This window comes from Kryptolebias marmoratus, linkage group LG5 (genome assembly GCF_001649575.2).
Source record: "Kryptolebias marmoratus isolate JLee-2015 linkage group LG5, ASM164957v2, whole genome shotgun sequence".
Lineage (NCBI taxonomy): Eukaryota > Metazoa > Chordata > Actinopteri > Cyprinodontiformes > Rivulidae > Kryptolebias > Kryptolebias marmoratus.
Genome location: NC_051434.1, coordinates 6,627,125 through 6,639,811, shown reverse-complemented (window position 1 = coordinate 6,639,811; position 12,687 = coordinate 6,627,125). Strand labels below are relative to the sequence as shown.

General features: G+C 40.2%; 1 protein-coding gene across 6 annotated transcripts in view; it reads left to right on the top strand.

The window, feature by feature from the left end:
• Nucleotides 1-12,687, top strand: part of rbms3 (RNA binding motif, single stranded interacting protein) — a 264,210-nt gene that overhangs the window by 67,370 nt on the left and 184,153 nt on the right. The window contains exon 1 of one of the 6 annotated variants that reach the window (XM_025006959.2): nucleotides 3,980-5,233. The exons of 4 other annotated variants lie outside the window; for them this stretch is intronic. In XM_025006959.2, coding sequence (XP_024862727.1) covers nucleotides 5,159-5,233 — 75 coding nt within the window. In that variant the 5' untranslated portion in view covers nucleotides 3,980-5,158. Of the gene's footprint in view, nucleotides 1-3,979; nucleotides 5,234-12,687 lie in introns of those variants that run through there. One more of the 6 variants, XM_017424139.3, reaches the window with a different exon arrangement.

The window sequence follows — 12,687 nt, the reverse complement described above, 5'->3', positions numbered from 1 at the left end:
AATGATTTATATTGATTATTTTAAAGGGTTCTTAAAAAAGGAAAAAAGGCAGATAGTAGTAAAAAAGTTCTCCTAACAGCTAGTTCTCATTATCAAATGATTAGTAATAATTTTGCTTTGTGTTTAATCCACACATTAAACTTTAACATTTGTAAATTCTTATTTCATTTTTTATCAGAATATTTATTCATGTTCTAATAGTTGATGCCTTTGGTTAGTTTAAAGATTGAAGTTAACTGTTCAGTTTAAAATAAAACACACCCTGTTTAAACATACATTTTAAAACGGCTTTGTCTTAATCTTGTGCATAATTAGAATTATTGCCCTTGCTTTTAGCTGTTAGAGCTAAAATACGTAGTTTAGTGGAAGACACAAATCTTGGTCAAATGTGGATAAAATTGTAGGACGTTAAATTGCTCTGCTGCTCTGTTCCACTTCATATAAAATAATAAAAATACAGAAATGATGATCCTTGTATTTATGAAATATAGAGATGACTTCACTCGATCGCTCACTGGGCACACAGTGTTATAAAGAAATATGAATCTTTTTTGCCTCTGTGCTTCCATCTATATGTCTTATTTTTGCTCTGTATGTTTTCCTCCATTATTTTTCTCCACCTGGGGGTTGCCTTTCTTAGACTTTCTGTCTTTCCACAAACACAGAGTTTGTGTCCAGTTGAAGCAGAAGCTGTTAATCTGGTAATCCACAATCAATACCAGTCTTATCTCTATTCCTTCAGATAAAAGTGGCCTATCTGATAATTATATTTTCCTCTCCATGTCCGTCTTTTCCTTTGGTGCTTTGCTGTGATCCATGAAACTTTTCTGCTGGAATCGATTCAGCTTGACTGCAGGTATGGGAGCTTTTACGTGCATAACTTTCATTAAAAAGGCATGTAACATTTACACTACACTGCATTACTAGAACATCAAAATAGATGTCTACAATGTGATATAAAATATTTAATACTTAATCAATATCACTATAATTACAACATATGGTATAATGTTTTCTACATCTGAGCTCAGTTAAATTGGATGGGGGTTCTCCTGGCTTCAGCCTCGACATGTCAGTCTTATTATCACGGGATGCTTAATTTTGCATATCTTCAGCAATACTTTAACACCATTCTCAGGCTTTAAGACATGCAAAGCCACAATTTCCATGACGGCTTCCAAACACAACAGTCAAACTTGGCTCTTTTTTTTGTCCAACGCTGACAGCAGTTGTATTTACTTTTAAGACTCACAGCGTGATTTGAGTTGCATTAAACAGAGCAAAGAAAGAGAGAGAAATAAAACCTCATGTTTTGGGTAATACTCAGCTGTCCAAAATACTAATTGCTGATATCCATCTTAAGCGATGTTTAGATTTTCTAACGTACACTGTAAATGAAAAGCAAAATTTGAGGCACGTTTCCTCCTGTAGCTGTTAAATCCAGACTGACAAACAGGTGATGGCTAACCAACCAGACATTGTGTTGTGGTCAACAAGACACAGTATTACAGTATTACAGTCCCAAGCGACTGTAACATAAGGAAGAAGGTTCACGAGAGGCTTGAGAAATGCCAAGGGCTAAGAGAGGAAGTGGAGAAGTTGTGGAGAGTCGAGGTCTCAGTGGTGCCAGTGGTCATCGGAGTACTCGGTGCTGTGACCCTCCAAACTGGAAGAGAGGCTCCAACAGATCCCAGGAGCAACCTCAGAGATCTCTGACCAGAAGATCTCAGTCCTAGGAACAGCTAAGATACTGAGCAGAACCCTGAAGCTGGTACCCGAGCTTGAAGTGAAGTGGAACCACCCATGTGGGAAAATAGGGCAAGCTGGGAGATTATACATATATATATATTTATAATTATTATTCTCTACTTAAGTAGAATACATATATTGTGTGTTTAAATATTTGTCCATTTTCCACATAGCAACTACATCTGGAATGACAGTAATAGATTTGTAAACCAGAATCTTGTTGTGAAGTCCCCCTACTTAGGAATTTTCAGTTTGACTCCCTAATGTTATTGCCAGAAATATGTAATTTGGGTCTTGTTATTTGAGAAGTGGATGTTAATTTTGCCCATTTTTTGTGCAATGCTCTATAGTGTAACAAATAAAACAGGAGTAACCTGATCACAGTGACAGGTGTATTTTCAGATGTAGAAATTGCCAATATTGACTTGTTTTCACTCGAGTAATTTCATCTTGTAGTCTCTAGTTGCAATCTTTTCAGTTCTCACAGAGAACAGTTTTGAAAAAAAAATGACTGTGTTGATATGCTGATTGAATGAAAGATTAGACTCTTGAATGTGTGAATGGTGCAGCACCATTGACATATTAAGAAATTTAGTTCAGTTACCTGTGAATTTATTTGGAGATTGAAGATTAGCGAGGCTGTTGTAAGAGTTTTGTTTGATCTTATTTGCAAATGTATGAGCATAGCTACAGGCAGCTTTTGATCAGGGAAAGTCTCTCTAACATGACCGAATGTTTGCATCAAGATTTGTTCATAATTTCAGTTTGGTATTATAATGATTTAATGATGCACAGAAGAACATAAAAGTTGCTTTTCCCTTTAATCTTCTAAGTATTTGAAGATTGTTTTATGATGTAGGACGGCACGTTGAAGCAGTACTGTTTTTCAAACCAGAGGGTTCTGGGTTTGAACAGCACTGGTCTTTTCCTTTACCTGTGCCCGTGTTGCATTTTTCACTCTTGCACAGTCCAAAGGCATACATATTAGGTTGTGGAAAGATGTTGTTCATTATCTTTAATTACAGATCTGTGACAGCTGAAGGAAAAAATAAACGTAGTCATAACTGAGCCAGAATAATTTTAGTGAACTATAGCAAGGATTCCACAATGTCTCCGTGTACTGTTGGGTGATACTGCAAAAAATATCTTTACAGATTAAATACTATTACTTGGTATAAATATGTAACTTTAATAATAATAGTTTTGTACATATGCCAAACATTTTACATTTGTTGGTCAATTATCTGATTTGTCTCCCTATCTCTGCTCTCATTCTGCAGTTTAATAAAACTAAATTGTAATTAAAGCCATGTATTTACTTTTTTGTTTGTGTAAACAGATTGCAACAGAGTAAGAAATTGTAGTAGAAGAAAATGTAAGTTAAGACTGCAACACCAGTAAACAAATTTAGCCAGAAAATGGCAGATTATATTGTTACAGCAAATATATTTGACTACATACCTCATTCAGGAACCTGCCCAGCGCTGGTTGATAGCACTGATTTCACTGGTCCCAAAGATGCCCTATAATAAAAGAGGTAGTAGGGGGCTGAAAAGACCACAGTGTTGTTTGAGTCTCATTGGCTCCCAGTGTTGATCCTACACACAACAAAGAAACTTATCAAAGGACCAATTTTAAACAAGATCTTTAGACACTTTGTGGCAAAGACACAATTTTTCCTATTTCTGTAGTTGAATCTGTGAGAAATACTTTATTATGGTCAGGTAGAAGGACTGGACTGAAAATTAATAATAAAGCAGCCAATATCCAAAGAAGAATATTTGAAACACCTTTTGAAATCATGTAGAATTTTAAGGCCACTCTAAAAGACTACAGTAAGGTTTGCCTAGAAGGAAAATATAAAGTATTTAGGGGTTCTAATCAGTTTTGCATGTGTGCATTTCGTTTTATAGATGTACTTTAATCCTTGTCTGTGTTAATGTAGTCTAATTCTATATTATAAGTGTAATTTTTGTTGGTTTCTTCTAAGTTGGTAATTTATAATGCTGTGTAATGCCAATTGCATGTTACTGTGGAAATTAGGAGTCCTGTGAAACTTTAGGAATAAACAGAAAGCACTTTGGTATGAAGACACTGTGTTCCAGGTGGTAGCGCCGCGAGCAGCCAGTAGGGGGAATCGACTGCTTGCACTGGAACTAACCCCTCCAGTCTCCACTCCTCTCCTCCTCTTCCCTGCGTTCTCTCAGGTTGTGGAAACGCTGCAGCCCGCTGGTCTGTGTCTGGATCCCTCACTTGCACAGAGCTGCTCAAGACCCTCCCACCGGCTGGGCTGGGGAAGGAGGAGGCAGTCTGCTCAGCTTGTACCATCGGACGAGCCCCCTTTACCACCCTGTCAGTGTGGTGGAGAAGGAGAGACAGAGGCTGAGAGACTGAGTGACAGAGAAAGCGCACGCGAGAGAGGCAGGCTGCTTAATGAAAGCCGAGGAAGAATAAGGAACACATTTTACAAGAGCAAAAAGGAGGAGGATCGCAGACGAGGGACTCTGTCTCTGCTGGGCACCCGGGACACAGTCACTGTCTTTTTTTTTCCACTTGTCTACAGCTGGAACTCAGTGGATTTTTTTTAATCTATGCTTGTGCCACATTATTTAGAAACTGGGATAATTTTCTTTTATTTGTGTTCTTGCTGGCTCTGCTGCTACAGACTGTGATTGCTTTCTGTGTCTGTGCTACGTTCTCGTGTTGTGATCCTGCTCCTCAGACAAAGTGCATCTGTTGGCAACTGGCACTGGGGATATCTTCCTCTGACAAGCAGGACAGTGCACAGCCGTCGTCAAATCAGGCTAGAGAGAAAGTGTGTGTGTGCGCGTTTGTGTGGATGTAAGGGGGAAAGACAGATAGTGAGGGGGAATAAGAGAGAGTCAGATTAAAGCCCTGGCAAAAGACTGGAGTAAAACAGAGAACCTATACGCCCTTCCCGATTTTCCTTACCGTTCCTTTCTTCCTCCTCTCCTCCTCCTCTTCCTCTCCCATTTTTAACATTCTTAGGACTGCCAGAGCTACTGCCACCTGCACCTCTTCTCTGTCTTCTTTCTCCTCTACCTCACCCTCACTATCCGATAGCAGCAGCCACTGACAAACACGCCGCTCTGGGTTTCTAGCACTTGTGGAAATATTTCCATTGATCCAGCAGAGAGTGGGCACCTGCCAGACACCAAGTCTCTGAACAAGTGAGGTGCAGTCGACAAGAGCTTCCTGATCAGAGGCAGACCTTCTCCAAACCACTGTCCGGCACGCAGATCTTCTTCCTGCAGGACCAGCTTTTGGTGCAGACAGCAAGGACTGGAATTGCACAGCCTCTCTGTTGCCTCTGTCACATTGCTAGCTACTTGGCAGCTCCCGCCCCCGTGTCACCATTCCCTGCCTCAGTGCTAAGGATTCCAGCTACATGGGCAAGCGATTGGAGCAGCAGCCAATGTACCCTCAGTACACCTACTACTACCCCCACTATCTCCAAACCAAGGTATGCTGATCTTCTGCTGCTCTTTAATTCCTCAAACTCCCTCATCTGCTACACTCACACACTTTTGTCCTGTCTCCCTCCCACCCTTCCTCATCCTCAGGACCCCTCCCTCTTCCTCCCCTGCTCCTCTAATTCACCCCTCTCCACATCACCATCTTATCTCTCACAAGAGATGAGATTTGGTAGATAGCTGGCCTTGGCTGTGATGGTTTTAGATGGCAGGCACTTTCTGGAGGTTGGACGTCTATGTTACTGTGTGTGTATGTGTGTGTGCATACATATCACCGAGGGTATGATCAAGGATAAGGGATCGAGGATGAAAAATCGAGCTACTGTTAGTCCACACAAGTCCACTGTAACTGAAAGCTGTCCAGTTCCAACCATCCACCCTTTACCCGTGAGCCGCTGAGCTTCTAATGAGATATTTCAAAGTCCAGATAACATATATCATAAATTCAGAGACAGTTTTTAATCAGACTTGTCGACTGACAGCTTTTTTGTTCTGCAGACACACATTAGGCAAATGAAAAAAGAAAAACGGATCCAAAATTAATTTACTAATTAAGTATTTTCAAGTTTGATGTAGGCCATTGTTTAAAAGCTTAACTGACACTTTTCTGATCAAACTAATTACAGTATGGATTTTCAGATTCACATTAAAACTTAAATGTGTTATTGTAATGGAGGTAATGAGCCCCTGTTGATGGTTTGGTTGTGACACTGAGCAGGCATGGCATAGGCTGCCCATGTTTGTTCTAGCTGTAGCCTGCATCAGTGCCTCTGGGATGGAAGCCCAGGCCTGGGTCCTGATGGCTGCCAGGACACTGGCTGGGCGCACTACCCAGGCATCATCAGGGGATTAAAATGGAAGCCTTTTGGGGATTACTCTGTTTGTTTTTCTACCACAATGTGTAACACTAAATTCTGTCCAATGTTGTGACATTAGGATGTATAGCAGAGGCAGAACCACATGCTGTCGATGTTTAATTAAACGGCTAAATTTTTTTGCCTCATTTTGCTTTTAATAATATTTTATTCATTTTATAGTATTTGAACTAAATTTACCCTCAGCTCCCAAGTTTTCAAGAAGTTGACCTTTGATCACGAAATTGATTTCATTAACAGATTGTTTTTTTAATTAAAATTGCTTATTAAAAGGCATTTGCACTAAACAACAATCTACTGTAAGCAGAAAAACAGTTTAAATGTGCTGACTTCAAATTTTGTGTTTATTTAAAAGCAAAGTGAAAGGGTGAAGGGTTTTCTTTCTTTTTTTTTTTCTGGGAACTATTGCACCTTCAGCTGGGGAGGACCTGACTGCAGCCCCACCTGGCAGTCCACTAGCTCTTCTGCTGATTTATAGTTTAATACATTTGTGCTGCTACCATATGGCTTTCCTCTGTCCTCCCTCCTTCGCCGCTCCTTCCATCTTTCCCCCATTCCTCCCTCCCTCTTTTCATATCTCTGAATTGCTCATCTTTGGGGCCTCTCAATCCAGCCATGTCTCTTCATTCTACCAAGCGCTTGCCTTTTGCTTTTTGCTTTTTTTGTTTTTTTTTCTTCCATCTTTATCTCTTATTCTCTGTTGCAACATGACCTCCCATCTTCCTCCTTTGCTTGTGCTGCAGTTCACTCCCAAGGTCAGCGTAGATTTGATCTTACCATCGTCAGCATTTGAGATATCCTTGAGCAAGCCACTAAGGTCTTGTGTATATATGGAGGGGGAGCACACATTCGGTTCTGTTTGGAAACTGGCAGGCAACATTCGTATTCTTTTTCCTGGTTAGATCATGTGGCCTTGTGGGTTAATGTGACAGAGGGTCAGTAGGAAAAAGGGAGACTGGGAGACAGGCCAGAGTGTTGGGCAACGGGGCCAAGAGGGCTGTGGAGCGCAGTGTCACGCTCTCATTAATGATCATTGATGGCTCGATTACTAAGAGGGGAGAATAGCCTTGGCTGCCACGTTAAACCACTTGACAAAATCACACGGTAGTCTATTCAGCCATGCTGTTGCACAAAAAAAATATTGAAAGTGTTTTGTTAAACAAAGTCTACTCCCAAACCACATAGGTCTTTCCGTTTGTCATCATCACTGCATTATCAATATGTGGACTCGGGCTCCTTAGGGACATGTTTAGGGACATAAATACTGTATTAGGATAGTAAGAGAAAATAAAAATGTCACCCCTTTTTCTACTTTCACTCGTCTTGGGCATTTTTTCTACACATATAATGGGTAGGAATATATCACTATTACTGACGATGTTATTGTAAAGAAAGTAGCTAAATACTTTGATGACAGTCTGACAGAATAATCTGAGGAACCTCTATAATTTGGGTTCCCTTTGTGTTATGTTGTAATGCGATATGTGTCCAACATGTTCGAGTCAAGCCAAATTAGAATGTGAAAGTCAGAGAATGAGATGAAACAATAACATTTGGCTTTGTATTGATTAGTGCAGTGGGGCGTAGCATGTGCTTCTCTTTAGCTGAATTATTGATTCTTGAAAGGGGATTTGTGTGTCTCTGTGTATGTGGCTTTTATACGAGGTTATAGCTGCAGGGAGCTGGCAGGATGTTGCTTTGATGAAAGGATCCTTTAAAGACCCTATTTCTGTCTATTCTCCAGATGATCAGTTCATGAAGTCATTTGCCAAAATTCAGGCTTTATTCAGGCTGTCTTTTGATGTAAACCTAATGATAATGGCTGGTGGCAACTTGCTGTAAATTCAGCTTTAATGATTGGTAATGGATGGGCATCCTAAAGAAGAAAATTACTCTGGAATAATTCATCCAAGTCTAAGCATAGCCCCTTCTCTCACCCATGAGAACAATAACAGCCCATAGATCAATTATTTTTGCTTAATGATTGTGTTAAGGGAAGAATCTAATTTTCAACTAAATGTGTGACTGTTAGTCTTAGCATGCATTGCCTTTCATTTTTACTGAATGATGGGGTTTTCCAGTCTGGGTTTCATTACAAATACACAAATCTCAAAGGGAGCCTTCAAATTACTGATAATTTGCAATGAATGCTTTCTGTTAATCCTCACTCATTTATGATACCTAGTTTGCTTTCCAGTGGCTGAATTGTATAGCCTACCTGATGCTGTTGTGCCCTTGTTCTGTTATACCACTGATAAGCTAGGTCATTACATGCTTAACGTCAGCCATCGCAGACAAACAGTGTGCAAACACACAAGGACATACACACACACCAGCACTGTGGCTTGGATGTAGGAGCAGACAGGCTGTGTTACAGTCAGAACAGAATCTGAGAAGCCGAGAGGGGTAGACTGAGGCAGATTTAGCAAAGCCTAATGTCCCTGGCCTTAAGTAAACACTAGTCAATGGAGCCATTTGACAGGATCTGTGCTTGTGTCTTCCCATGCCATAGACACCATTTATACTTCTAATTCTTTATAAATGGAGGAGGCAGTAGAGGAAAGGGTTGTATTTGTGAATAAAAGAAATCCGGAGTGAAATGTTGGTGTTATGGGAGGGAAGGGCGAGTTAAAAGCTAGGAAAAGGGTTTGGTTACATTACACGGGTTGATCCATTGTGCTACAGAAATAACAGAGCAATGCAAATCCTCCTTTAATGCCTCGACAGAGGAAAGGAGGGACGGACAACAAGGAGGAGGCAAATTAATGTAGACATGAACAGCAGGAAAAATCAAACAACAAAGAGCTCCTATTCCAAAGTATTTTATTAAATTGGTCATGTGTGGCTAAAACTTAGCTTACTCAGTTCCTGTTCTGCTTATGTGGATCTGCTTTGAAGAGTTCATCAAGCACTTGGAGGGCTGGAGAAAATTTAAGTCTTAAATTACATCTACCAAAGCCCATCCCAGTTTTGAGCCTGGGACAATATGTTTTTATTATTACCAAGACTGAGTAATGCAGCTCATTTCCTCTCTTGTAATTCTTGATATGCTCTTCACAACTGACTGCACGAAACAAAATACCGTCGCTGCCTCGCTGTAAATGAACCCATCACATGTTTTCTCAGAGCTCACTCAAATTAACAGAAGTTCTGGCTTGCTTTTTTTGTCTCTAGTTTTTTTTTTCTTTTTAGTCTTTCACCTTTAAGGGTTGACAAGTGCTTTGGTAATTAATGGCATTTAGCTTATGTCTGGTTGTGGCTTAAACTACATTCAACAGTAAAATGTACAAATGTGCACAGACCTACACATGCACAGACACACACCATACAGCCCTCTTAACCCTTCTCATCTGTCATCTGACAGCCCAGCCCTATCTCCACACCCATACATTAAGGTTGTGTTTGAAATACTGCTTCGCATGGCCTGTCACAGAGCACCCCACACAGCTCGGTGCTAAGACCTAGCCCTCCATACGCTGACACATACACACACATCTCATTAGACCATTTACCAGAGTGCCCTCTCAAGATTGCGATCCATTTTGTAAGAAGAGGAGAAGGAAAATCATTTTTATGTTCTGTGGAATTTGCCTCTAATGATGTGACGCAGAGACTCTGTTTTGCTAGGATGCATGATGGATTTTAAACATTGCATCTACATGGATAGCGGTAGAGGAATGAGTATACTTTATAAATTTTACCTTAACACAGTCATAAAATGTGGATGGGTTTTTCACAGACACATAAACGGTCCACTGCTTAGTGTGAAAGTCTTAATACCAGGTCAAACATTTTTCTTCATAGTAAGTTTAAATTGTATCCAAGTGTCCTTGAGCAAGTCGCAGAACAAAGCACCTGCTTTTGGACTGGAGGTTACTGTGGGGGGGATAAAAAAAGAGCATTCATGATGAATGTCTGAAGTATAAAATGATATGCTTGGTGGTGAAGTTCTTGCCCCAGGGATTCTTGTCTCTGAGCTCACCTTCTCTGACCATCTGGAGATAGCTGGCGACTCTAGTCTGTTCTGGAAGATGAAGGAAGTCCTACCTGTGGGGTGAAATGTTGCATGTGGGGTGAAAGATGGTGCTGTGAGTTCTTTTTAACCAGAATGCCTAGGTTTGAAAACAAACAAACAAACAAAAATAAATCTTTAAAAAGAGACATACACTAAATGAGCTTTACTGCTCAATTTATTATTAACCACAAACAGTGAGTTGCACAATATATAAAAAAATGTCATTATAAAAATTGTAAATTTGTAAATTCCAAGTGCCAAGAATTCCTGCTCTAAATGCAAATAAATTATTTATGTATTCTAATGAACTTGGACTGCTTTTGATGTCTGCACCTGATTTAGATGAAAAATCCAGACAGGATCTGGAAAATGTAGGTTTACCACCAAAATATAATCATTACAATATTCAAATATATTATTGCGTATGTTTTTTATATCATGCAACCTTGTTAAACATCGTTTCATGTTTTTGAATACTTTTCAGTCCATCAGATTTATTTAACTGAAAATGTTGACCTCTTCCCTGTCACAGGTTGAAATAAAACCTACTCATGATGGGATGGGCATTTTTGTGTTTTTAGAGTACAGAGAGCCATGCAGCGACAACAGCAAGAGAAACGGAGAGAGGGAGACAGGAAAGATGTTGCTTCAGGTTTAGAGCCGGATGAAACGAGACACATGATGTGCCCCTCAAACCCACCAGTGCAGCAGGACTCTACAAATACACCTGCTTTTTTCCCCCTCTCTGTTGTTTTTACTAGCCCTTCTTTCTGGAACACAGTATCTGCCTGGAGCTGTCTGGTCTGGCCCTCTGTTTCGCTCCCCTGCTTTACTGGCAAGGGACCTGCCTTGTGTTTTCATGCTCTATTTTATGCCTCTCCTTTTGCTTCTCAAAATAGTGGGATAAAGTCTCAAATTTTTCACCTCTTTTCATCTTTGACTGTTTGTGTACCCCTTCACTTTAGCTCAGATCACTCTTTCTTGCTTTTTTCTTTTCTTGTTGTTTTTTTTTTTCTTTTTTTTTGCCAACACTGCCTTCATCTCAGAGTTCTCTTTCATGTTGTCCCTCTTTATAATTACTTGTTCCCATCCTCCATCTCTTTTGCATGCCTCTTGCTCTACTTCCGGGAGCCCCTGCTGTCTGTTGAGCCTGGTGTCCTGCCATCTGTGCAATATGCCAAAAGTGACTGGAGAGACACCTTCAGTGTTAACCCTTTAATACATGAGCTCTCATCAATATACAGAACAACATTTGGAATGTAATGAAAATCAAATATGTCAAATCATGTTTACGATATGAAAGTTTACATACCTGTTCTAAAAGTTTAGTGACAGCTTACAATTTTAAAAAAGATAAGTCTTTTGGAACTCACAATTTTATTTATTTTTTTAATTTCTGTGCTTCTATGCTGTTTCTATGTATTTAAATGTATCCAACAGCATCATACTGTAAATTTGGATCAAAACCCAGTAATATAAATGGCATTGCTATGCATAAATAGCTCTTGTTTTGGCCCCTGTTGAGGAGAAGATAGTGGAAAACAAAAGGGGCAGATGAAGAGTCAGGTCAAAACAGCATCGCAGGTTCAGGATGATGGTTGTAAGCCACGTGTTTGAGGAGGATGAGGGAGGGGGGGAAGTAAATGCAACTTGCAAAAGCCTGTCAAGCCGTGGGGCAGAGAAGGGCTTTTGTTGCTCTTGTGTAACTGTAGCATTCTGTTTCTGCTGTGTCTGCTGCCCTACCTTTGGCCAGCATGGCTCACATGAAGATTACTCAGGTTGCTGGTGTAGTCAGTGGAAGGGTAAGAGGAGGTGAGGAGGTTGGGGTGGAAGCTCGGCATGGTAGCATTTACTGAGTCAGACTAGGCCAGGGTAATTGCTCCTGCATTTTTAATGAGTGGCTGCTGCGTACACTTTGAGGAGCTGTGCACCAGAGGATTCCTGCATAGTTCATAGTGCAGCAGTACTGCCTGTCTGCCCTCCTGACTGAGTTTAGCTGAGGAAGACAAAAAGCTTGATTTATACTGTTGTACCTTATCAGACCTAAATGTCTCTTCAAACAACAGGATGTCCTGTTTGTTTCCTTTTTTAACAAATTGTCAAAGTGAATAGTAGAGTGTTGTGAATTTATTACAGCAATCTCATGTGTGTATTCCAGTGCTGCTGATGTCCCTCGATGATACAAATGACACAGACAGTTTTGTCATATGGTTTCAGCTAAGTACTGGGCTTAAATCCTAGTCTGCGGTCTGCCTCAACACCAGACACATGTTATGGTAAACTGAGAGCGCCCTTTTGGTGAAGAACTCATAATCAGAACTGTCTACTCTGTAGGCAATAATATGTATTTCATTAAAGTATTTGCTGGAAAGTCTTGGAAAATGGAGTAGTATTTTTCTATTCTTTTCCCATCAAATCCATAATGAGAGACCATGAACACCACCTGCAGAGAGAAACACAGCGGGTAGGAATATTAGTGGTATCATTTTTCACTGTGATTTTTCATTTACCTAATGATGTCATAGTCTGACCAAAAAAAACCTGCAGTGCATTT